At 44.8% G+C, this 26,311-nt stretch overlaps 1 protein-coding gene across 1 annotated transcript; it reads left to right on the forward strand.

Moving 5' to 3' along the window:
- The first annotated feature begins 3,027 nt into the window (after positions 1 to 3,027).
- Positions 3,028 to 24,373, forward strand: HAL (histidine ammonia-lyase). Its single transcript, XM_006084121.3, has 20 exons — positions 3,028 to 3,799; positions 4,970 to 5,030; positions 5,140 to 5,167; positions 5,481 to 5,555; positions 5,643 to 5,715; positions 5,809 to 5,875; positions 6,461 to 6,498; positions 7,058 to 7,183; positions 8,112 to 8,251; positions 10,562 to 10,609; positions 11,253 to 11,400; positions 12,936 to 13,031; positions 13,129 to 13,187; positions 14,116 to 14,196; positions 16,524 to 16,589; positions 16,668 to 16,833; positions 19,016 to 19,150; positions 21,694 to 21,802; positions 21,898 to 21,967; positions 23,616 to 24,373. The coding sequence occupies exons 1-20, from the start codon at positions 3,553 to 3,555 to the stop codon at positions 23,754 to 23,756; spliced, it is 1,974 nt and encodes a 657-aa protein (XP_006084183.1). The 5' UTR covers positions 3,028 to 3,552; the 3' UTR covers positions 23,757 to 24,373.
- The last annotated feature ends 1,938 nt before the right edge of the window (positions 24,374 to 26,311 follow it).

Below are 26,311 nucleotides of genomic sequence, written 5' to 3' on the forward strand. Positions count from 1 at the left end.
CTGCACACCAAGAATTCAGTATGATTAGGGTTTTGCCTTTTAAGTAACTATAGTGTGAACACTCCGTTGGATTTGCTCATCACCCAGCTGGTGGATATAGGATGAACTCCCTTATCAAAGTGTGTCAACTCTAGGGGACCCCTCTGCTCCTCATGCCTGGGTCCCCTGCTGATCCACTGGACTCACCCTGCTCTCCTGTTTATTAGGGTCTGGTAACCACCCTGAATACCAGTACTTCCCATCAGTCTCTTGATGGTCTGTTCAACTTGCCTCAACTCTTTAGTGGTCAGCAAACATTCTTCACCCACATAGAGCATGTGGGAAGAAATATTAAAAACAGTACAACAACTTGATCCGAGTAAGAGAATAACAAAGTATGCCTGTGGATGCCATGTAGTGCCCCAGGGTGCCTCAGCACACAGTTTGGGAATCAATTCATTAGGATTCTTTGATTGTAACTGACTGCAACCGAAATGAAGTCAGAAAGGGAATAGGATGATTATTTTAAGGGTACAGGTAGAGGGAGGTTATCAGAACCTGTGGACAGACAGAAGGAGTCTGGCACCCAGGACTGCAGAGCCATCAATACTCTGGCCTCATTTCTGTTTCTCTAGTCCACATTGTATAGTCTGGCTGCCCCAGCTTTACTGTTGTAAATCTTAACTTACCATGTGGAGAAACTGTCTTGATTCCAAATTTCCAGAAGTGAGACTGACCCAGGTTGGGTCTACTCCTGGCCAAATAAACTCCAGCAAAGAGGAATGGTGTTTCTGAGTATAAATGTGGGTGGGGTATATTATTGTTAAATACCCCCCAAAAGTGCTGATGGAGTGATACAAGTCTCAAAACAGATAGCAAATACCCCGAAGGTGGGGCAGATATCAGAGAGAGAACTTCCTGTCCATGTCTGTAATCCTGACTCTGCTGATTTCACTCTCCTTGGACATGGATGTACACTGCAGTGTGATTCTGTTTCTCAAAACTTCATGCCAGGAATAGGGCAGAGAATTCAGCTCAGACCCCTGGTCTATAATCATGTTCTAAGTGATTAGACTTTGGTAAATCCACGAATCCACATGATCCTTTTGAAGGCATCACTGGCCCTCTAAGCTCACCACATAGTCTAAGCTAATGTCACTTTTCAATATCACTGATGAGTGATACTAAAAGTGAATTGTGACAAGGGATCCTTGAAGGGTGGTGTGGAAGGGTGCTATGAGGAAGGTAGAGGGCGCTAAAGACAAACGTCCAAACATTTACCTGGGGCCAGCTCAGTGGAGTCTATATTCACTTCAGCTAATAAGCATCTGTTCAGTGTCTTTGTGCCAGGCTGTGTATACACATAATTTCCGGATGAACAAAGGTAAGTAATTTCTATAAAATGCTAAAGACGAGGCACGCTAAAGCAACCCAAAGAAAGGGGTTTAGGGAATGCTTTCTGGAGAAAAGAAAGCATAAATGAGTTTTAAGGAATAAAGTAAGGGTATAGATTTATGGGTGTTTGGGTCATGAATTTAGACATAACCAGTGGAAATAGCTTATCTTTGCTCTACTGTGTCTAGGGCCTGAGCCTCAGATCTCTGGGTGTGATGCAATTTGCTGGTAGCTGCTATCATCTGGAACCTTCTTCTCTCACATGTCCCGTGTCTGGCCTGGGATTACTCAAAAGCTGGGCTCAGTTTGGGTTTTCTCACAAGACAGGGAATATTTGGACTTAACCAGTCTTCCTTACATGTCTGCATCCATCCCCAGAGAGTAAGCACCATAAAGGCAGAGAATGCATTGTATTTATTCATCCCCAGCATCTAGCACAGTACTTGGGACATAACAGGTGTTCCAAGAAATATTTATTGGATGAGTGAATGGAAGGGAGCAGAAAGTTAAGCTACTTCATGTCAAAGGGCCTCTGTTTTCTGAGAGGTAGGAGGTAAGGTCCTCTGAGAATGAGGTGAGGTGGATATTGAAAAGGTCCTCGAGGCAGTGACTGTTTTGGAAAGTGGGTGAGTAAGTAGGAGGGCAGTGCCACCATCTGCACCATCACAGGACTTTCTGTAGCAGAGCCTCTCCCTGGGTGAACACAGGGGTCGGGTTTTACTCAGAGTGTAGGCACAGGTTTAATGTTATAAAGACATTTCAAAGTGTTGAAGAAAGTGGTCCAGGTGGGCAACTAGGGGACTGGCTTCCTAGGAAAGTAAGTGAAGAAGCAGGTAGGAGGTGGAGGGCATGCTGGTATGGCTGATTTCTGTGAGCAACTGTATCTCTAGTCCCAGCAGAAATCTGTTCTAATAGGAACAGACCTTTTAGGATTTTTTTTTCTATTGTGTTAATCAAATCTCTAGAAACTGGCTTACCACCAAAATGCTGCTCAACTAGTGCCCACTACTAAACTAGCCCACATTTCTTTGATCTTTTCCATGCTCTTCGCACTTAATACTAGTGGCAATGAATTGGGTGCAGGGAGCAGTTATCTGTGTTGAAGACGCTTAACTGGATTAGGGATATTCATGTACAAAGATGAAAGAACATCTATAAAACAAAATAGGTTTATAGAGTACTGCAGTCCAAATAATAATCACAAACACGTCGGTAGCATTTTCGGTGGACCAGGTGCAGCTCTAAGGGCTTTCCATGCATGAACTCACTCAGTCCTCTCACCACACAGGCCTTTGCAATTGACACTATCAATATCTCCATTTTATAGATGAAGAAACTGAGGCCCAGGGGGGTCAAACGACTTGCCGGAGGTCACAGTTCGTAAAAGGCAGGCCCAGGGTTGGATCCCAGGCCGATATGGCAAATACTGCGGGGAGGCATTTACTCCCTTTCCCTTCTGAGGAGGAAGCAGGCTAATTAGGAACTTACCAGCCACGGAGCAGGAGTTCCACCCAGGGCTGGCTGAGCTGTTAACCTTCAAGCCCTGGCTCTTGGTCCAGACGGTGACCTTTGAAAAGTTGTGAAAATGATCTCTGGCCTTTGCAGTCTCCCTCTGTGGAGGAGCAGCTTGGGAGAACCTTCGCAGTGACAGAGTCCTTGCTCAACACCTGTTTGTGGAATAAACACATGAGTGAGGATTGCCACACTTCCTGGTGTCACACTTGGCCGGCAGGTTATTTCACAGTTGAGTAATCCCAAATAAAGACAGGAACATGGTGTTTATAAGTTGCTCTTAATGGAAGGGAATGCAGACAGGAACCCTGGAGGGAGAAACCGGGGAGCCTGAAGAAAAGGGCGCTAAGACCCCCAGGCCTTACTGCCGTAGGGCTGCATCGCTGGTCTGCAGGCGGCTGGCCTGCCTGCATCCCCCTCTCCGGCCTCTAGCTCAACTGCAAAAACCCAAAGGGACCCTGGAGCCCTTGATAAATATTTGTCCAACGCGTGAATTGGTAAAGGCAAGGGAGGTGGCATATTTTGAAAGTCCATCCTCGCCCTCCCCACCCACCACACCTCGGTAGCCGCTGCTGATAAAACTGTCCGCTCCTGGTGACTGTCACCTGCAGCGGAGCAGGACGGCCTGGTTGCTATAGCCTCAGGGGCTGCAGGAGCGGCAGAGCCATGCCCAGGTACACGGTGCACGTGCGCGGAGAATGGCTGGCCGTGCCCTGCAAGGACGCGCAGCTCACGGTGGGCTGGCTGGGTCGCGAGGCCGTGCGCAGGTACATCAAGAACAAGCCGGACAACGGTGGCTTCGCCTCGGTGGACGACGTGCACTTTCTGGTGCGCCGCTGCAAGGGCCTGGGCCTGCTGGACAATGAGGACCCGCTGGAGGTGGCCCTGGAGGACAATGAGTTCGTGGAAGTGGGTGAGTGGCCGGAGGGGAGAGGCGCGAATGGATGCAGCACACATCCCGGAAGGTTGGGCTGCCATCCCCACCTGCTGGCTGTGCAGGTGCTGCTAGGCCTCTGGGGGCCTTTGATCCTCACCCACCCTACTGAGAAGGAGGGGGTGGGGGCAGGTCTATCCACCTTTTACAACAAGGCAACAGGCTCCCAGAGGACGCCACTTACCCAGAGTCAGTCAGGCTGCTAGTAAGAAGCCAAGAGCAGATGTGAACTCGGGACTGCAGGTCTGAATCCCTTCGAAGTAATTGAATTACTTTGTCCTATATAACTTAAAAAAAAAAATTATATGCCCTAACCGGTTTGGCTCAATGGATAGAGCGTCAGCCTGTGGACTCAAGGGTCCCAGGTTCGATTCCGGTCAAGGGCATGTACCTTGGTTGCGGGCACATACCCAGTAGGAGGTGTGCAGGAGGCAGCTTATCAATGTTTCTCTCTCATCGATGTTTCTAACTCTCTCTCCCTCTCCCTTCCTCTCTGTAAAAAAATCAATAAAATATATTTTTTAAAAATTATATATATATATATATATATATATATATATATATATATATATCCCCTTTATTGATTTCAGAGAAGAAGGGAGAGGGAGAAAGAGAAACATTAATGATGAGAGAGAATCATTGATCGGCTGCCTCCTGCACCTCCCTCTCTCCCCCCACCTCCACCCCACCCCATGGAGCCCCAAACCCCGGGCATATGCCCTGACAGGGAATTGAACTGTGGCCTCCTTATTCATATGCTCAACCAATAAGCCACCGGGTGGTGTATGTAACTATTTTTATAAACTTAAAGGTGAAGCCCTTCAAAAGACCTTCACCAGATGAGAGGCCTGTGGCATAGAGGAGTTCAGATTTCAAACAAAATAAAGCTGGGATGGGACAGAGGTGGGGGGGGGGGGTTAGATCTTGAACTTTCATTTAAACCAGGGTCCACGCCCGGCACCTGCATCTCTGCCCTTTGCTCTCCTTCATTGTAAAGAGCACTTGAAAGTATCTGAAGTCACTTTAAAGCAGCCATTTTGATAGAATTCAAAGGCAATTGAAGGGCCGGCACTTCCTTGCTTTACCAGCAAGGCCAAAGGGGCTCTCCGCTGTGGTCTGTAAGGGGTCCTTCTTGTCTTCTCGTTTCAGTTATAGAAGGGGATGCCATGTCTCCTGACTTCATTCCATCGCAACCAGAGGGAGTTTACCTGTATCCTTTCCTGCAGATTGGGGGGGGGGGGCGGGGGGGGGGGCTCCCGCCAGGGACGGGACTGGGGCTTTGCCAACTTCCCAGTAATTTCCCTTTTACCTGGATTCAGATACAGCAAGTACCGAGAGCCTGAAAAGGTAAGCGGCAAACCACTCTTTTTGTTAAGAAAATGAAGTCCCCCTCATTTAAGGAGGAGGAGGGCCAGCAAGATTTATGAGCAAACACTACCAATTAGGACAGGACTTTGTCCAGCTCCATGTTGTAGGAAAAAGCACTAGAAAAACAGTCCTTACTCAGCTTCCTCTTAAGTAAGGTGTCTTTTATCTTAGCACATTAATAGCAGTGATAAAATCTCTGAAGTGGCCAAGTTTGGTTCTGCTTGAGGCTTCCCTATCTCTTGTTCGAGCAGCTAAGCTGTTCAGACTCACGGAGACCCCTTCCTTTGTGCAGTACATCGAATTAGATGGGGACAGCCTGACCACGGAGGACCTGGTCAACTTGGGCAAGGGACGCTACAAAATAAAGGTAAGGGGGAGGGACGGACATCCTCTGACCCTTTTTGCCACATGTGGACATCTTCCATGTGCTCCTCTCTGACCAATGTTTTCCTAGCTCACCCCAACTGCGGAAAAGAAGGTGCAAAAATCCAGGGAAGTCATAGACAGCATCATAAAAGAAAAAACGGGTATCTTTCCCCCTTTGTGTTATACAATTATTTTTATAGACTTAAAAAAATATGTCCTGCATCTAATTGGATGGTGTCTGTCTTTTATTCCAGTTGTGTACGGCATTACTACAGGTTTTGGGAAATTTGCCAGAACTGTAATTCCTATCAATAAGCTAGAGTAAGTTTGGCTCCTGCTCACACACATCCACATGCCACCTACCCCCATTTTTCAGATTCCTTTCAACAAGGGAGATATCATTTGACCCAATTTACAGATGAGGAGGATAAGGCTCGGGTTAATTTACACATGTCTTGGTATTGAACTTATAGGCTTGCTGGTTTCTTCCACTGCCTCATGCCACCTCAGTGTCCCTCCAAAGATGTAACTGTCCCTCCCCTCACTTCCCCAGATGAGGGACCATTTTCATGACTATGAGTTTACCTCCCAGAAAACCCTGTGAACACTTTGATGAACCTTCTCCTTCTGGAACATTTGATATCACTTTTCTAAAGTCAATATTTACATGTTTCCAAACATTCTCTAATAGGTTTGAATGGCCACACACAAATTTTGATCATAGGAACATCTCCTAATTCCATATTTAGATCATTTCTAACTTTTTGTTCTTAGAAACATGGCTATAATGAACCAACTAGCGCCTGGTCACGTCTTTAAGATACATTGCTAGAATTCTAGAAATTTCTAGGTCAGATTAGAACGTGCACAGTAACAATAAGAGGATTTTTTTCCTTTCTCTTTCAGGGAGCTCCAGCTCAACCTCGTACGTTCACATTCTTCAGGTAAATCATTCGAAACATTGGACGCCTCCTAGATCTTATTTGGTTAGCTAAATAAAGTACAGTGTGATGCAACCTGTAACAGCCAATATATTCCAGGGACTGGGTGCTTCGGGGGGGGGGGGGGAGGAGGGAAGCAGAAAGCAGCAGACAAGACCACCTTCCAGCTGAATCTCAGAAAAAGGAATCGGCCAAGTAGAGGGACAGGATTGGGACAGGAGCAGTGATGCTGAGAGTGGTGCACTCAGGACACAAAATTAGGGCTGAAAGTCAGGGAATGAGTTGACCAGGATGAGGTGAGATTTCGAGGCAACTTGTGCTGAGGAGTCTGGACACTATTCTAAGGATGTTGGGTGGGGAGTGGGGGCTTGCTGAAGTGTTCCAAGAAGGGAAACTGAGAAGGCAAAAGTGGGGTTGCACCTTTGTCTGGAAGATGAGGCTTTAAGAAGCAAGAAAGTGAGGAGGGAGAGCAGTCCAACTCTGAGTTAAGAAGTGAAGAAAAACTTGAGAGATGGAGGCAGTCAGGAGGTGGAAGAGGTTTTGTTTTTCAATTGTTTTGTAGGTGTTGGGAAACCACTAATCCCTGAGAGATGTCGGATGCTCTTGGCTTTAAGGATCAATGTCTTAGCCAAAGGATACAGTGGCATTTCCCTGGAGACTCTCAAACAAGTTATCGAAGCATTTAATGGTAATGCAATGGATCCCTGACTGACCCTCCATTACCCTCCATTGAGGTTGGGCATGTCCCATAAGGTAGATCTGATGGCACTTCTGGGGCCCTAGAGTTCTGAGAATCTCCCAGGGTGAACTCTGGTCTGGAAGCTGGCCTGTGGGTGGCACTGCGTAATCCTATTGACAGTATTTAGCAACTAGCAAAAACACTGCTATTCGGTGTCCGAGTTTACTTAGAAACCTATTGGAGACTTCCTACAGAATAGTACATGTCCTTTTATAAGTGGTGGTGAAATGGCAGACTAGAAATCTGGTACAAGTAGAGATTATGTTGCCTATGACTTTATCTCCCAGAAAACTCCGTCAACACTTTGGTGAACTTTCTCCTTCTGGAACATTTTATATCACTTTTCTAAAGTCAATATTTACATGTTTCCAAACATTCTCCAATAGGTTTGAATGGCCACACCCAACTGTTGGTCAGAAGAAAATCTCTTAATTCCAAATTTAAATCATTTCTAACTTTGTGTTCTTAGGAACAAGGCTATAATGAACCAGCTAGTACCTGATCATGTCTTTAAGATACATTGCTAGAATTCTAGAAATTTCTAGGTCAGATTAGAACATGCACAGTAACAATAAGTGAAGGAGCAGAGGACCACAGAGGAAGAAGGTAATCCTCATGAGGATAGGGGTTCCATATCACCTTTCCCCCACGCAGCCTGATCTTGATTGTTTCTCTATGTACAGTGTTCCTCACCCACATTCACACAGCAAATCTGACTGTCTTGGCTAAAACCTATAATGATTTCTGTTGTCCTTGAGTAATTGTCTTTCTCCAGGCATTTGGACTAGATCCTACTGGGGGAGGTGGGTCTCGCTGGCAAAGTGAGCTTGACCAGAACGAAGTTCTCCTGGAATAACTGCTGTCTACTCCCTCCCAGCCTCCTGCCTGCCCTATGTCCCAGAGAAAGGAACCGTTGGTGCCAGTGGAGACCTTGCTCCACTCTCTCATCTTGCTCTTGGGCTAACTGGAGAAGGGAAGATGTGGTCTCCAAAGAGTGGCTGGGCTGACGCTAAATACGTAAGACTTTAACAACAACGTTCATCGGAAGGATTTTCCCTGGGCTGGACACCGGGTGTCCAGCATGCTTTATAACACTTAATCTTGACAGTATCTGAGTGAGGGGGCCGCTGTTATCCCTATTTTATAGATGAAAAAACTGTAGCTTAGAAGTCAAACTAGACAAGGCTCTTAGCTTGCATATCCAGCTGTCAGCCTCTGGACTTGGTGATCACGTTGGTGAAAAGGTACAGCTGCCAGTGTTGATCCCAGGAATTTCTTCAGCACCTAAAACACTTCAGGTGCCTAGTTGAAGGTCACACGTCATCACAGGTTTATTTAGTTGCCAGTCTCACAGGGACTAAGCTGTGGATCATAGCACTCTGTGGCAGTGGTTCTCAACCTTCTGGCCCTTTAAATACAGTTCCTCATGTTGTGACCCAACCATAAAATTATTTTCGTTGCTACTTCATAACTGTAATGTTGCTACTGTTATGAATCGTAATGTAAATATCTGATATGCAGGATGGTCTTAGGCGACCCCTGTGAAAGGGTCGTTCGACTGCCAAAGGGGTCGTGACCCACAGGTTGAGAACCACTGCTCTATGGCCTCGGGAAAGAAGGTTCCATTTCCCTGAAAGTTCCCATTTCCCTGAAAGCTCCCACCTCGTGGCTAATTAGAAAGGCTTGCGTTTGATAAAGCTTTTTTTTTTCTTCATTCATCCCCATATTCCATCAGAGCAGCACAAAGAATTATTTAAAGTGCCATCTTGGATCTACTGTTAGGAGGTCCCCTAACAGTAAGCAAAGGGTCGAGGACCAAGGAGGAGGGAGAAGTTAAGGAAACAGATAATCCTTATGGGGATACAGGTTCCAGATCACCTTCCTTCCATGCAGACTCTTCCTGATCGTTTCTCTGTGTACAATGTTCCCCGGGCCACCTTCACACAGCAAATCTGAGCATGTCCTGGCTAAAAACGACAGTGCTCCCCACTGTCCTTAGGAGAAAGTCTGAACTTAAAGTGGCGACAGGAGCCGTGTTTGTCATGTTCTCCTCCTCCTCCCTCCCCGCCAGGGTTCTCCATCACAGAAGCTGGAGGCTCCTTGCAGCTGGAATGTGCTGTGTCCCAGGAAGAGGGACCAGCACAGGTCCATGCCTCTCTTCCACACTCTGCCAAGTCCTCTGGGAAACTTCCCTCTCTGCTCTTCCAGGTCTTTTCCCTAATCCCCCCAAGTCTCCTTTGTTCCTCCTCTGTGCTCTCCTAGCATCTTACCTGATTAAGTCTCACTGACCGTACCCACTTCCTATCTCCTGTAGCACTTAACATTCTATTACTGTAATTGCCCTTGAGCTTGTCGGTCTCCATTTTTCCCACACCAGGCCCAGTCCAACACTCAGAACAATAGATGGTCTAATAACCTGAGAAATTGACATAGCCAATGGTGCAGGCTCTCTCTTCCTTCTTCCCTAGAGGGACCTTAACTTATTGACTGTTTTTACTTCTTTTATTTCAGAGTAAGATCATTTGGCCCATTTCCCCTCAGGATTCTGTTCCTATCTATTAGGCCAACCATACCCCCTTCATTGGTGCCCACACACTTGCCAAACAAGTGAGAAGCCCTGCTCTGACAACCAATGTATCTGCCAGTGTTTAGATACGTAGGAGGACTTTCTGGGTTAAGCTTCGGAGGTAGGGATTATGGACAGACAGTCAGAAGCCCAGCCTTAGCACAGCACAGGTGTGCATATGTCCTCAGGAAGCCACAGGAGAAAGGTGAGTCACTAACATGGACACTTAACACAAAGGACCTAGATGCTAGAGCCCCTGATTTAAGTATGAAAATCATTTGAAAGCAAAGTCTGCTTTCAGACTAAAGAACAGAACTAGAGAATAGACCAGAGATGATAAACAGAGCTAATCCATGTAGGTCTAATCTATATATATAACAGCCTAAGTGACCAAATGACTGAACAACTGAATGACCGGTCACTATGACTTGCACTGACCACCAGAGGACAGATGCTCAACACACAGGATTGGGCTCCCTCCTGTCTGGATCGGGCCTGTGGGGATCGGGCTCCCTCCTGTCTGGATCGGGCCTGTGGGGATCAGGCTGAAACCTGCTACCCGACACCCACCCACCTCCAGGGGTCCCGGATTGCAAGAGGGTGCAGGCCAGGCCAGGCCAAGGGACCCCACCAGTGCACGAATCCATGCACTGGGCCTCTAGTCTTTTATAAGACAGACCTTTGGGCTGAAAGATCTTTTATTGGGTTCCTCATTAAATTAGTAATTTTTACCCATTTTAATTTCTTAAATCATTCTTTAGGTCCTGGAAGCCCATGGATTGAAACCAATAGTTTTGAAGCCAAAAGAGGTAAGGATGTTCAAGGGAAATTTGTCCATGTCAACAAGTCTTTATTTATACACTACTTTCAGTCTTAATGCCAGTCTCAGTGATTTTTTAAAACAAAAATGGCTCACATGTTTGTTGAAAGTTGATCACTGAAGAAACAGCTCCTCCATCAATATTTAAAAAAATTCTTCATGCCATAAATGCTTAAGGGTTCTCTTACCTAAGAACTTAAACTTTAAATTTGGATCCCTAGGGATCCTTAAGAGACACTTTAATCCAGCATCTATTAGGATTCTCTAAGCCAAGAGTATTGGACTAGAAATGTTTTGGTGTATCTTGTCTACAATGATGATAAATTAAAGAAGAAATGTAGCATAATTAAGATTTTATATGCCTTCCACACTGGAGCTGCTCTGCTGCCTTGAGAATGGGGATGCTTAACAGCTATTCTATTTGCCAGATTTATAGTAGTAATTTCATGTAGGATGGCATTTAGTCCTCAAGTGCTTAAATAATCATTACTGACCTGCACTTCAGAAAACATGAATAAACATCGTTTAACTGACTGGCTAACTTTCCTCTCAGGAGAGCAAAAGACCAAATCAACTTGTACATAGGCTTGTTACAGAAATACAGTAGGCAACCTCTCTCCTCTGCCCCAAAGGGTCTGGCGCTCATCAACGGGACGCAGATGATCACCTCCCTGGGCTGTGAAGCTGTGGAGAGAGCCAGTGCTATTGCGCGGCAGGCTGACATAGTGGCGGCCTTGACCCTGGAGGTGCTGAAGGGCACCACCAAAGCCTTCGATACCGGTCAGCATGGTCCCTCTGTTTGGTTGTTATTCATTCAACCAGAGCTGGTGGGGTGGGGTGGGGTGGGCTGGTTGAGGTCTTTAGACATGTGAGTGGTGGGGGTGAGTGGTAGGAAAGAAAGAGAAAACTCAAGAGTCTATGGTGTGCCCAATACTGCTACAGTTTCTTCTAAATTCTGCCACACTTGAAATGACCATGGTTTATAAATAGATGCTGATCCTGATAGTTAAGTAACCTGCCCCAGATCACCTAGGTCTGACTCTCATCAAACTAAGTGCTGTTTTAGGAAACTGTTTGCAGAGTTTTAGAACTACAGTAGGATTCAGTTTGGTCCCCTTTAGAAAATTGAGGGAGGGGGAGCGACAGAAGTGGTAGCTTACTTAGAAAGTAGTGGGTTTGATGCCCTAGCAGCTAGGTTTGGCTCAGTGGATAGAGCGTTGTCCTGTGGACTGAAGGGTCCCAGGTTCGATTCCAGCCAAGGGTACATGCCCCGGTTGCGGGCTCGATCCCCAGTGGGGGGCATGCAGGAAGCGGCCAATCAATGATTCTCTCTCATTGATGTTTCTATCTCTCTCATTCTCCCTTCCTCTCTGAAATCAATAAAGAAATACATTTAAGAAAAAAAAAAGAAAGTAGTGGGTTTGAAAGACTCTCTATTATTATATACTAGTGGCCCGGTGCAAATTTGTGCACGGGGGCAGGGAGGGGGGTGTCCATCAGCCTGGCCTGTACCCTCTCCAATCTGGGACCCCTCGGAGGATGTCTGACTGCTGGCAGTCAGAAATCCCTCTCGCAATCCAGGACTGCTGGCTCCTAACCGCTCACCTGATTGCCTGCCTGATCGCCCCTAACCACTCTGTCTGTCAGCCTTCTCACCCCCAACTGCCCCTGCACTGGCCTTCTCGCCCCCAACTGCCCCCTCTTGCCAGCCTGATCGCCCCCAACTGCCCCCCGCCAGCCTGCTTGCCCCCAACTGCCCCCCCTGCCGGCCTGATTGCCCTCAACTGCCCCCACCCTGCCGGCCTGCTCGCCCCCAACTGGCCCCCCATTTACAGCTTGATCACCCCCCACTGCCCTCCCCTCCTGGCCTGATCACCCCTACCCGACTCTGCCTCGACCCCGCCACCATGGCTTTGTCCAGAAGGACGTCTGGAAGGTCTCCCGGTCTAATTAGCATATTACCCTTTTATTAGTATAGAGAGTAGGATGAAAAAACTGTCTCAAAATCACTTAGTTAAATTAGACCACTATAGAGCTCCCTTCCATTATGAGCCTAAATCTTTTTAGGGTAGCCCAGTGTCTTGAGTGAATTCCCAGTAGTTGAATTCTCAACACATAATTTGCACTTGGAGATTTCAAAGAATAAAGACAATAAGGAATATCTTGCTTTTGGAGATAAGTTTCTACTGCTCGGTGGTGGTTAGGACCCCTGGGCCTTTTGAGGGCTGTGTCAGCACCGTGGATGGTTCTGAGCATCCATGATAGTTCGTTCTAATATAGAGTTGCTCAGGCTTTTTCTCCTTCACCAATTCTAGACATTCATGCTGTTCGCCCTCATCCTGGGCAAATTGAAGTTGCTTTTCGGTTTCGGTCACTGTTGGACTCGGATCACCACCCATCAGAAATAGCAGGTCTGGGCATGTTTGTGTGAGTGAGTTTATTTGGTTTTGTGTTTTGTGGGGAAAAATTGATAACATGTTCCCTGCTGTCCCCTTCACCTTTCCACAGAGAGTCACAGGTTCTGTGACCGCGTGCAGGACGCGTACACCTTGCGCTGCTGTCCACAGGTAAGTCAACAAACAAAAGTGTCCTTTCTCTCTCTCAATGCAGGTGGGAAGCAGAAAAAGAGGGAGGTGTTAGAAAATCATTTAATGGTCAATTAGAATCCAAATTTTTTTACAGCTTCTATTAAAAATTTTGTAGATCATACTTCCATTTGTCCCATTATTGTCGTTTCTATTCCATGTGATAAGCTTTTGAATTGCTTTGCTCAACCTTGAAGAGAAGTCCAACAGACATCTTGCTGTGTTGGTTTAGTGCCCTCACTTTTTCAGTTTCTTAGTAACAACATTATTTTAACCAGTTAGTGAAGTTTTACTTGCTCTCGCTGTTAGATAGAACTAGGACCAGCCAGCCAGAGATGTTCAATAAAAATTCAAGTGCCCATCCATGGTATACCTTAGCTGCATTTAATAGGCAGACCTAAATCATGGTAAATAAATCTGTGAGGCTTAACTTTAAATAAAAAATGCAGATGACTTGGGTTAGCATGAAGTATCCTGTATCGATTTTACAACTCATTTGCATATGGTAATTAGTTGAATGAGAGATTAACTCAAGAATGCTTCTCAAGAATGAAACAATACAGGGTGGGGCAAACGTAGGTTTATGGTTGTTCAATAACACAAGAATAAACTCCGTGTTTCTCGTACTCACAACTGTAAACTTACTTTTGCCCCACCCCTGTATTTCAGCTTGTGTCAAATTCCAGTCTACAGTGTCATAAAGAGTCCTCCCTAGAGGACTCACGTCTTTGTACTCAGCAAGTTCTATTCTAGCTAGTAGATCAAAAACCTCTACGGGGAAGAATTGCTAAATTAGATCTGCTATAGGAATACATCCCCCTTCCAAACATCCTGCTATTCTAACAGGGATATCAGACTCTATGTGACAGACAGTCTTCCATGTAGTAACTCATTTACTCTTATATTTTAGGTCCATGGTGTGGCGAACGACACAATAGCGTTTGTGAAGAAACTGATTACCACAGAACTAAACAGCGCAACAGATAATCCTGTATCTTTTGACGTTTACTAAACTATAGTCATAGAATTTCAGCTGGTAACTTTAAGATCTGAAGTGATCAATGTGCAGCAGCTCTGTCCTGTCTCCTGTCACTTCATTTCATAAACTGAGTACCTGAGGCTCAGAAGTTAAGGGACTTTGTCCAGATCCGAGCTGGGAGGTGGCAGAGGTAGGTCTCCGAACCTAATCTCAGGTTCAGAGTGGAACATGCCGAAGCTTCAAAATCGACCCATTAACGATGAAAGGGGGGTGGATTTCCAGCATTGGCTGAGGTTTTATGAAGACATTTCCCCTAAAACCCACTGCTGGGGTTGTTGGTAGAAGGGAAGACCTATGTGCCAGGTGTGATTGTGGAGACCGGGGTAGGTAGCATGAATGTACACCTTCCTGGTTCCAGTAATGCCATGATGCTTTAGATAGAAGCAACCTTTAACATTTACCAAAGTGTTGGTCAAAGAGGCATGGTTTTCCATATCCCGAGGTTTTATTTCTGACATGGATTTGACTCAAATCGGTGTTTTCTGTGTTTGTACAAAGAAGAGTAAGAACACTTCCATTTCTCAAAGACGGGGCCCGACTCCCTTTCCTGGTGTGGGTATCTCAGAGCCATCTTGTTTCTGCCATGGAATGCGATCACTCAGGGGTCACACTGGCAAAGTCTCCACAGAGACAATACTGCCTGTAAAGACCACCAAACCCTGTAGAAATCTGTTTCTCCTGTCCCATGTCAGCCTCAAATCTCAGCCCTGGAGAGAGTGCTGGATCAGCATCCCTGAAAGCAGCTCGCAGCCTGGGCTAGCACACGGGTCCACAGTAGCTGAGTGAGGTGTCTCTGGGGAGCTTACTTCAGGATGTGGGTTTTGCGTCCTCTCGGATAGTTTCACAGTTAAGTCAAACCCACACTAAATAATCCTCAACTCACTAACCCACCTGTACACCATCCCACCTCCCAAAGGGAGTAGTTTTCCTGAACTCCAAGTAGTCGTATCTCATCTATCTGTCCTGTAGAGCAGACATATCCATTAGACACTTACATAATGTAGGTTGAAAGGATATCTTAGTAAAAAAAAAAAAAAAAACCCACAAACCATTAATTTATTGGAAATGGGAGAGGAAATAATTCTGTACTAAATTCTCCCCCCACCACTTACCTCAGCAAAAATTTCAGCCAAAAGTCCTTTATTTAATGAAAGGGTTTTAATCCCTGATGAATTTCCAATTGCCTACTCTTTGGGAGTTCTCCTGCAATACTGGTGTTACCTGAAATAATGTTTTCCTAAGGTTTCTTTTGCAGATAAAGAGCACCTATTACCTAGTTACTAGATATGATGGGAGTTAACTTCTAATTGCTATAATCGAATAGCCAACTAACAAATTTGGAGCTAAAGAACAATAGAACATGCTTATGTTCTAAATTGGTGCAGAGATCACTCGCTATAAGGATTCAGAGAATGGAGAGAAGGCCAAAGGCCTGTGGTTGGGGTGGGTTCATGGAGAAGAACAGGAGTGAGGTTATATATAATACATGGAAAAGGGCAACTCCAGACTTGATGAAGATCATGTAACACGTGCATCTCCAGCTCTTTGGAAGTCAGAACCCTTCTCACACAGAATGAGTCCCTGGTTGATATAATAGGTAGCGAATATTCTTTAGACCAGTAGGTAGAAATTAGCTCATTGGAACCTGGAAGAAGGGTCTGTTACTGCCTTTGTCTGTTGGTTTAAGTAAAGTGCAGGATGGAATGCAAAGATCCCTGAGAATATGAATATTCGGTGAGTCCAAAGTTGCCTCAGACCTAAGTGAGTTTACAATGACTTCTTGGCTGCCCTTTGCTGAGAATGCTGACACAGATCACTGCGTTAGAGAGTTTGCTTGGAAGTTTTCCCAAAATTGATTATTCCAGACAATTTGCTGGTTGGGCATCAGCAATGTCTTCCAGTCAGCAGGTTTTCTATGGAGCACAAGCTCACAGGGCCCATTGAAGAAACATAATTTGCTTTTACACTGGTGTCTGGTCTCTGCTCTTAGTTTCAGGTTATAAACTTTTCAAGAGCAACTACTACCCACCAGATTAGCATAGTTATGATACTTGAGAATCTCTAATCTCAAGAGAAAACAGCATTTTTATGCCTTGTGTTTCTTTGGCCTTGACTTGGGTACACACAATTCTTCTTCAAGATTGTGTGTGTGTGTGTGTGTGTGTGTGTGTGTGTGTGTGTGTGTGTCCCTTTATGTCAACAACTGCTTGGGGACTCTCTCGCCACATTTTACAAGGGCTGCCACCTCAGGGTGTTCAAACCTTAACCTATTTTGAAAGATGGTCTTTGCCAGCCGGGGAGAGACCATTTCCGGAGGAAACTTCCATGGTGAATACCCAGCCAAAGTAAGCTATTTTTAGAATTGCTGCTGCCCCTGAAAGCATATTACAATACAGGCCAACTGAACTGAGACGCTCTTTCAGGCCCTGGACTATTTGGCCATCGGTGTCCATGAACTTGCTGCGATTAGCGAAAGAAGAATTGAAAGGCTCTGTAACCCCTCCCTCAGCGAGCTGCCCGCCTTCCTAGTGGCTGAAGGCGGTCTGAACTCTGGATTCATGATAGCCCACTGCACAGCCGCAGCCCTGGGTAAGGACACTGACCTTTGCCCAAGCCTGTCCATTGAAGGGCCCCTCCATTTTACCTGAAAATATCGAATGTTATCTTTGAATGAGATCTAATTTTCTCAACACCTCCATCTGCATCCTACCTCACTTCATACAAACGCAGCAGGTTGTCTCTTTAATATTTTTAAGAAAAACATATAAGACAAAACCTAAACAATATTATACTGACACATAATGATACACGAGTGAGATTGTAAACAATGAGGTTTCCACAACTTCTCTGCAGGAAACAATTTGACATCATATGAACTTTATTTTTGTAACTTTCCCCCCAATCTCAATTTGAAGACCATCCGAAAGAAAAAGATGTTCATAGTTGATGATGAAATGTGAACTGATCTAAATAATTAAACTTTGGATACATTTCATTAGGTATACCAACCACTACACATGTGATTACAACATGCAACAAGGAAGTGCTAAGGGCTTCACTTATAGTCACTCTCTTAATCGTCACAACAATATCATGGGGCAGGTACTATTATCACCTCCATTTTACAGATGAATACCTGAAAATCCGAGAAGGTAAGTGTCTTACCCGCACTTGCACAGCTCGTAAGAAACAGAGAATTCAAACACAGGCATTTTGGTTCTCAAATCTGTGCTCTCATTTCAATTAATGAGGTTCTCATTTTAATCAATACTTAATCCTAAAATGTGGCTGCCAAATTTAACAAATAGGAATGCAGGATATCCAGTTAAATTTGAATTCTTTGGGACATACTTGTACTAAAACTTATATTTTTTTAATCTGAAATTTGATTTAACTGAACATCCTGTATTTCGATCTGGCAAACCTGCCCAAGAGGCAGGATAGCATGGTGGTTCATTAGGAGCATGGAGTCTGGGTTCGAATCCTGGCTCTGCCATTTACGGTGTGACAAGGAACAAGTCTCAGTCTTGTTGCCCTCAGTTTACTCCTGTGTAAAATGGGCATGATAAATTTACCTAGTGGGGCTGTTTTGAGGATTAAATGAATTACTGCAGATAAAACCTGAGAACTAATATTGCTGCTATTCCTCCTAATCCCTTCATCACCTAAGCCTCACACTAAAACTCAACACAAATAACCAACAAAGGGCCATTGAATTCATTTTCTCCTCTCTCCGGTATCTTCTACTTGCTCATTAAAATATCCTTTTACCTGCGTATTAAAATATCCTTTCAAGGGGCAACGGGTTCTCCTATTAATGTGGTGGGGGGGAGAGGTAGTTGATTTCTAGAGAATATTATAGACCTTTGGAAGCCCCGTATGAATGTTCAGCTTCCCAAGCTGCCTAATGACGTTGCTCAGCTTGTTTTCATTATAATGAACCTTTTTCTTTTTTTGGCCCCTTGTACGTTTTGTTTCTGAACAAGCCTCACCACAGCCTGCTGATCCATGTAGCTGGTTTAGGGGTCTTGGGTTGCAGTGCTGGGACCTGAAAGTCTTGGGCAAGCCCGTTTATAGCTAGATTATCTCAGGTAGGCTCCTTATAGCATGCAGAACAGTGACACTTCACTCAGAGCCACTCTCAGCGTCATAGAAAGGGGGAAGGGGGAAGACTCTGAATTTGACCTCTCCTACTGGAGAGAAGGAATTCTGTAACCTAGGTCCTTGCTACTTAAAGTATCATCCTTGGACCAAAAGCAGAGCCATCACCTGGGAGTTTGTGAGAACAATAGCATCTCAAGCCCTACCTGAAATGCAACATTTGCATTTTAATGAGATCTAGTGATTCATATGCTCGATAAAGTTTGAGAGACATCAATCTAGGTAATCTCTAGGATTGCCTCACCTCCCTAAGATATGTATCTCTGGCATACATCAAGCCTCCTCTGGTGACACAACCAGTCAAATTGTCCTCAGGTATCTGGAAGTGAGCACGTATCTCCCTGACATTCTAAATGCTTTCATTGTTTTCAACTTGGCTTTGTGATATTTGGGTTCCCATCCGGTGTTAGAACTCATGATAGCTTTAGAGTCTTTCTCATGTTAGGGAAAGCACAACATGGTTCCTTCCCCAAAGTAACTTTGGACCATGTGGTGCTTGGATAACCACCAAGAGCTTCTGGAGTGGATGCCATGGGGCACTTTGGGAACATGTGTCATCTGGACAGTTTTTCCTGTTCGAACATAATTAACTAGCGCTGACCTCTTGCAGTTTCTGAGAGCAAGGCTCTGTGCCACCCCTCGTCTGTGGACTCCCTCTCCACCAGCGCTGCCACGGAGGACCACGTCTCCATGGGAGGATGGGCAGCGAGGAAGGCCCTCCGGGTCATCGAGCATGTGGAGCAAGGTAACCCCAGCCACGCCGGGATCCTGGGCCTCACTGATAAATGAATGACTCACCAGTGGTCCTCAAAGTGGGGTCCCCACCGGCAGCATCAGCATGACCTGGATCTTGTTAGAAAGGCAGATCCTCAAAGCCCCTCCCAGCCCTGCAGGGTGAGAAACTCTAGGGAGCAGGGCAGAGGAATCCGGAGGCAGCCAGCCCTCCAGGTGATTCTCATGCTGGAGATTCAGAACCACTCTTGCTGCCTAAACTGGTTCACCTGCTGGCTTTTTTAAAAAAACAAACACAAGACTTTCAAAACATATTCAAAGTGGGGAGATTAGTACCATGAACCTCATACACACCTCACTGATTCAACAGCACATTTGCTTTATTTTTTCTCTTCTCAACCTATTTTCAAAGAAATCCATTATATAATTTTCTTCCTGCATACTTTAACTCTTAAGGCCAAGTTGAAAACAATGAAAGCATTTAGCATGTCAGGGAGATACGTGCTCACTTCCAGGTACCTGAGGACAATTTGATTGTGTCACCAGAGGAGGCTTGATGTATGCCAGAGATACATATCTTAGGGAGGTGAGGAGATCCTAGAAATTACCTAGATTGATGTCTCTCAAACTTTATCGAGCATATGACTCACTAGATCTCATTAAAATGCAAATGTTGCATTTCAGGTAGGGCTTGAGATGCTATTGTTCTCACAAACTCTGATGCCACCAGAATGCCATCATCACAGCCTGTCTTGATATCACTATTGAGTACACATTCAAATTCTCCCAATTATCTCAGTGTCTGTATAGTGGGTTTGTTCAAATCAGGATGCAATGGCCACATTTTAAATTTGGTGGTCAAGGTTTTAAGCTTCTTTTCACCCAGAACTGTCCTATCTCCCGCCCCCCCCCCTTTGCCCCCCTGCCCCCCTCCTCCACTTTATTCCACTGACCAGCTGAAAAAAACAGGTCAGTTTTCTGATAGAGACCGGGATTTTGGACTCACCTTTTAGCTTCCTTGTGGTGTTACATTTAACTTGCTCTCTGTCCTATGCGTTTCCTGTACATGGCGGTTGGCCCTAAAGGCTTGACAAGCCTGAGATCCCACCATTTTGGCAAAGGTACTTCACAGGATGTTAGGCCCTCTGCTCCCTGACCTCTTAATTACTGCTTGTTTTTGTTTTTTTTTTAAAGAGAAATTGCCTTCCTTTAGGACTTATGTTCTAAGTTCCTAAGTTTTTGCAACTGTATTCAATTCAAAGCAGTTGACTGATAAAAGAATATCAAGATAAATGAGAGAGTTAAATATTCTTTTTTTTTTTTTGTAACAGCTGTATTGAGGTATAATTTATAAATTCTCCCAATTATCTCAGTGTCTGTACAGTGGGTTTGTCCAAATCAGGCCTCAATCACATCCCCAGATGGATCTAGAATACCTAGAAGTGTGTTTGGCACAGACATGGTGCTCGGATATTTACATGACAATAAAGTTGGCCTAGAGGTCCAAATTATAGATCTAGCTCATCTGATGCAGTTCTATACATTTATATCAGGTGCAGTTCAGAAAAAGAATTGGTATTTTCAAGCATGTTTACCGTCAGTTAAGTTTGCTTTGATTCAGATCTTAAACAAATACCTACAAATCTTGGAACCCAGTGGTGCTGGATATAAACTCGCAAGCGCCTAGTGATTCCTCGTCGCATAAGGGGCACCGAAAGAGGAGGATTCTGGCTGGATTAACCCGTGAATGAGATATTCTTCCTCTCTGCCCGCTTGGAAATTAGGGTCTAACCAGCGAGGCGGACATTGGACAACAATTTGGCAACTCTTTGTAGTACTTAACAAAATTAACAAAATTCTGACCAAATACTAGAGTCTGAAGCCCTGAGAGAAGGCATCTCCAAAGAAGTATTTAAGATGAGGACCTGAACAACAACTAGGGCCGGCAAAGTGGGAGGAGAAGCACAATGGTAGTTTCGTAAGGGAAGGGGTGTGCACAAAATAAACCGATCTGAGATGCATGGAGATGAGAGTGCAAGACATCCAAGTCCCAATTTCTAGAATTTCAGTTGTAGTGGACTTGGGAGCTTTTGAGTTTAAAAGCTCAAAAGGGACATTACTTAGGGTGGGGCCAAAGTAGGTTTACAGTTGGGAGTACACAAAACATGAAGTTTATTCTTGTATTATTATTGATTAATAATTGTATTAGTTTCCATACAAACAACTGTAGACTCAGTCCCAGGGCAACCAAAGATTCATTTGCTTCTTCATCGGCTCCTTCAATCCTTTGATGAAGTTCTGCGTGCCAGGTATTTCAGGCCAAAGGGATCAGCAAGACTAACAACAAAAGGAAACTTACACAAAGGTGGAAATAGCGAACAGATTTTCCCATCGCGATTAGAAGAGGTGAGAAAGGGAAAACAGAGTTTACCTGGACTCTTTCCCCCTTCTCACCATTAAAGATGCATCCGAGATGGCCATCCACTTCTGTCATTCATAGCCCTCAAACAGGAGGTCGGACTTTCACCAGTCACCCCTCCTCCTTTCTCGTTTCAGTGCTGGCCATCGAGCTGCTGGCAGCCTGCCAGGGCATCGAGTTCCTACGCCCCCTGAGGACAACCACTCCCCTGGAGAAGGTCTATGACCTGGTGCGCTCGGTTGTCAGGTAAAGTCTGTCGTCATGGAAGTGACACGGTCTCAGAACCGTGAGCCCTGGCAGTGCTCATGTCTGGCTGATGACTTGGTTTGCGTTCTCTGCAGGCCCTGGATAAAAGATCGCTTCATGGCTCCAGACATCGAGGCAGCGCACAGACTGCTTGTCGACCAACAGGCAAGCTGACTATTCGGCTTCTTTCTTGGTTTGGGGTCATTATGGGAAAGTAAAGTGGAGTGGGCCCTGGAGAAACGTCGTCTTATTCATTCATTTTCTGGCTATTCCCTGGAATGAACAAAAGGGTGCTTACGCAATTTGCGAGGCCACCAAGAAGCTATTGGATAAACTCTTAGGTGTCCCATGTGGCACCCAAACATTGAGTGTCTAAGGATTGGAAGCAGAAATAAATTTTAAACGGAGCTTTGGAACAAGTATTCTCGGGGAGAAAATGAGATGAAAGGTTCATGGATCCCCTTCATCAAGAATGTACTCTTTCAAAAGTACTTTCTCATTTTTTAAAAGTATCTTTTTATTGATTTCAGAGAGGAAGGGGGGGGGGGAGAGAGAGAGAGAGAGAGAGAGAGAGAGAGAGAGAAACATCAATGATGAGAATCATTATTCAGCTGCCTCCTGCGCACCCTCCACTGGGGACCAAGCCCGAAACCTGGGCATGTGCCCTTGACCAGAATTGAACCTGGGACCCTTCAATCCCCAGGACGAAGCTCTAGCGGCTAGAGCCAAACCAGATAGGGCACTGTCTCTTCTTATAATGCCATTACCACCACCACCTGGTCCAATGCCTGCATAGATCTGGAGAGAAAACAAAGTCCCAGATTTTTGCTTCAAAGGGCTGTGAGTCTGTCTGGTGCTCTGGTGTGTCCCACCCATCACCCTGGTGACATACAGTTCCCTTCACTACTGATTTCCTCTGGCTGCATTGACTATAAACTCATCTGATAAAGACAGTTGCCTAGCATGCTGACTCATTTTTTAAGTTCTTTAAACCTTTTGTAGTAATTTGTGAATATCCTGTTGCTTAGAATTGCTTGATTTCCCCTGAAATCATTGCTCTGCTCTTGGGGAAGGATTTTTCCCTTTGATCTTCATACATTTTCTAAGGTGTTACAAAAGAAGAAGGAGGGGGGGTGGCGGTGGAGGGAAAGGCCCCTTGGCTGTCAGCAGCAATCAGGTAAAAAACAACAAGTAGCTATAAACCAAGAACAGGGCCTTCATTTGAGAAGGTGTTATGCTTGAAAGAGAACAGATTGCTGGGCCTGAGGCAGTGCTTCTCAAACTGTAGTGTGCCTGTGGATCTCCTGGAAATTGGGTGAAAATGCAGATTTGGACACAGTGGGGCTGACATTCCAACTTGTCCCCAATGATGCTGGTGCTGCTGGTCCAGTGGCCACTTTGAGGGTCTCAGAGACAGAGCACACGAGGCAGGGAAATAGAGCAATGAGGAAATCCACTGCTTTTTATCATTCGAGGCATGCTTGAGAAAACACACAGTCAGACCCTGAGCAACTTTCCTTAATTCTGTCCACACGAAATTCTCTAGGTTTTGTTTGTTTTTTTGGCTTGTTTGGCTTTAGAACAAGCCTTCATGGTAACTTCAGAGAAGTTTTGGACTTTGTGTTTTAAAAGCTTTGAATGCAACCAGAGACCAATTGACACTGATCGTGTGTTAAATGCCTTATCATAAAAGCAAGCAAACAGCTGCAACAACTGTCTTCATCAGATAATGTTTTGTCTTCAGGCGAAGTTGATATTTAATGGCATATGAAAACAATGTTGTCAACATTTCGGTCTCATCCTTGTTTCTCAGGTGTGGGAAGTAGCTTCACCATACATCGAAAAATACAGAATGGAGCATATTCCTGAATCGAGACCTGTTTCTCCGACGGCCTTTTCCCTGGAGTCTCTGCGCAGGAAGTCCAGCAGTATCCCAGAGTCAGCGGAGCTTTGAAGGGCTTTGCCGTGGGATGTAGATCAGATGGTACTTAGTTGGACAGCAAGCAGCACTGTGCTGAAGGAGAGGCCTGAGAACTTTGTTTAGGTAGATCAATTCATTGTATAATTCAGTTCTTCTAAAACCTACTTTGGCTAGACCGGTGGCAGCAATACGGTTGCTAACTCTCACACTGCATTCTTGTTGGTCTGGTCTGAGGTGCAGCAGGGATTATAGGAGTTTTTTGGGTTTTTTTTCTTTAATGCTATCTCACTCTTAAGGGTGAGAAGAGCGCCCACACTGCATGGGTCTTTTACTCTTAACATTAGAGCAACTCACATCTTGAAACAGATTGATGGCATTTTCCCAAAAACATTAGACTTTGGAAAATCGTATTTGTTTGTTTGTTTGCTTTGACAAGTTCTCCACTAGTTAACTCTGGCTGATTGTACTCTGCTATGACTAGTGTTCCTTAATACATCTTCATAAACAACCCCTTTTAAATCTTAATTTGTCTTTAATTTGCTCTTTCTTCTACTAATGGAATCATAGTAAAGAATAGTTGATAGGTCAACAACAAGTCTGTGTAAAGGGATTAAGGATATAAAATTGCTATTGGAATGTCTCTTACTGAACTGCGTATTTCATATTTATCAATTATCACTACACATATCCAAAAAGGACTCGATGCTTAAACTAGAGTTGGAGGTTAGTATGATCACTTTTTTGCTATATGTTAGCACTCAAGTCACATTCTTTATTTTTATTTTATTTTTATTAAATTTGTTGAGATGAAATTTACACAATTATATAGGTTTCAGGTGTACAATTCTATAACACATCATCTGTATATTGTATTGTGTGCTCACCACCCCAAGCCAAGTCTCCTTCTCGATTCACATTTTTATAATAACCCTGTGTTAAGCCTCCTTGTTTCACAGACAAGGAATCTGTTGTTCAGAAGTTAACCAACCCCTCTCTGTAATGGTGACCATTAACATGAAGCCCCATTGACAAAAATCAGATGGGGCCCTAGGATGTATTACCCAATATGTTTCTTCCCCCAAAAAGGGCCTTCTAGGAAGGCAAAAGTGTAATTTCCAAGATGAAGGATAGGTCAGATGCCCTCTAGGCTTCTAAGATCTGTGACTTTGCACCCCTCCCATGCAAATGTTGAAAGAACATCTAGTGCAGGAATCTGAAACTATAGCTCTAAAACCTACAGCTGGTTAAGCAAGGACAGACATACTTGCCAGATTGCCAAGCCGATTACAGCCTAAAATGGGACCACCAGCATATTTCACAATAGTTTTCACTCTAGATGGCAGCCTGTCCAGAGGAAGGTGGAGACAGAAGTCAGAACTACCACCTACAGCAATTCAGAGAACAGAAAAGGCTGAGGAACCTGTTCTTGATGCTGTTCTTGCTAAAATGTGAACACACACACACACACACACACACTCACACACACCGCACTCGAATGATTAATAGATATCTTACCCAGGACAAGCAGCCTAAGCCAGCTGTGTGAGATTCAAGAAAGGGTGGTGCTAGATACACAATATACGACAAGTTGTCTGGGCCCTGTTACAATAAGCTTATTATTTAATTGATTTTTTTTTTTTAAGAGAGAGAGAGAGAGGAAGAAAGAAACATCCATGTGAGAGGGGAACATCTATGGGCTGCCTCCTGCACGCCCCCTACTGGAGATCAGACCCATAACCCAGGTATGTGCCCAGGATTCAAACTGGCAGCCTTTCTTTGTACAGGACAATGCCCAACCAACTGAGCCACACCAGCCAGGGCTGTCATTGAGCTCTTTCAGTAACTGACATTACATGCCTTCAAGAGAATGTCAAGGTATATATAGAATAAACTCATTGTCTCATGTTATCGCTGGATTCTTAGATTTTTAAAATAGTTTACCACCTCTTTAGGGAAAGGCTATTCTAACTGCGGTTAATCAAGTTTCTGAAAGATGTAGTCGATGAATGTTTGCCCATGAAAAAGTATCTTTAGAAAATGTGATTGACTCGGTCTTTCTCTTTTCCTTTGAGTAGCAGCAAAAGAGTTAGAGTCACTGTGATGTCCTCCCCAGCAGGCTCACCTGGCTTCTTCACCTGCTGACAGAGGGGAAACCTCAAAGTACAAGTACTTTTCCAGCTTCTGCTGTTTCTGTTGGTCAGAGCAAGTCAAGGTCAACTTGGGAGAGAAGTACTCAAGGGCATGGGCATATGATTTGGGGGTCATTACTCTATCAATCTACCACATACATAAAATCCCGTACATGACCTGAAATTTGTGGGGGAGGAAAAAAGAGATAATTTTCATACTACTTTAAACTTGTACCTCATTTCTGGATCTGGTCACTGGATTATTATATTTTTACTAGTGGCCTGGTGCATGAAATTCGTGCGGAGGGGGGGGGAGGGTGTCCCTCAGCCAGGCCTGCACCCTCTCCAATCTGGGACCCCTCAAGGGATGTCCAACTGCCGGTTTAGGGGATCGGGCCTAAACCAGCAGTCGGACATCCCTCTCGCAATCTGGGACTGCTGGTTACTAACCACTCACCT

This window comes from Myotis lucifugus, unplaced genomic scaffold (genome assembly GCF_000147115.1).
Source record: "Myotis lucifugus unplaced genomic scaffold, Myoluc2.0 scaffold_10, whole genome shotgun sequence".
NCBI classification, from domain to species: Eukaryota; Metazoa; Chordata; class Mammalia; order Chiroptera; family Vespertilionidae; genus Myotis; species Myotis lucifugus.

Bases quoted from the DNA above. Each gene is read 5' to 3' on its own strand.
- HAL (XM_006084121.3), top strand. From the start codon at position 3,553: ATGCCCAGGTACACGGTGCACGTGCGCGGAGAATGGCTGGCCGTGCCC. The intron at 3,800-4,969 runs GTGAGTGGCCGG...TTCTCGTTTCAG, and splicing joins CAATGAGTTCGTGGAAGTGG to TTATAGAAGGGGATGCCATG. The intron at 14,197-16,523 runs GTATCTTTTGAC...CTATTTTGAAAG, and splicing joins ACAGCGCAACAGATAATCCT to ATGGTCTTTGCCAGCCGGGG.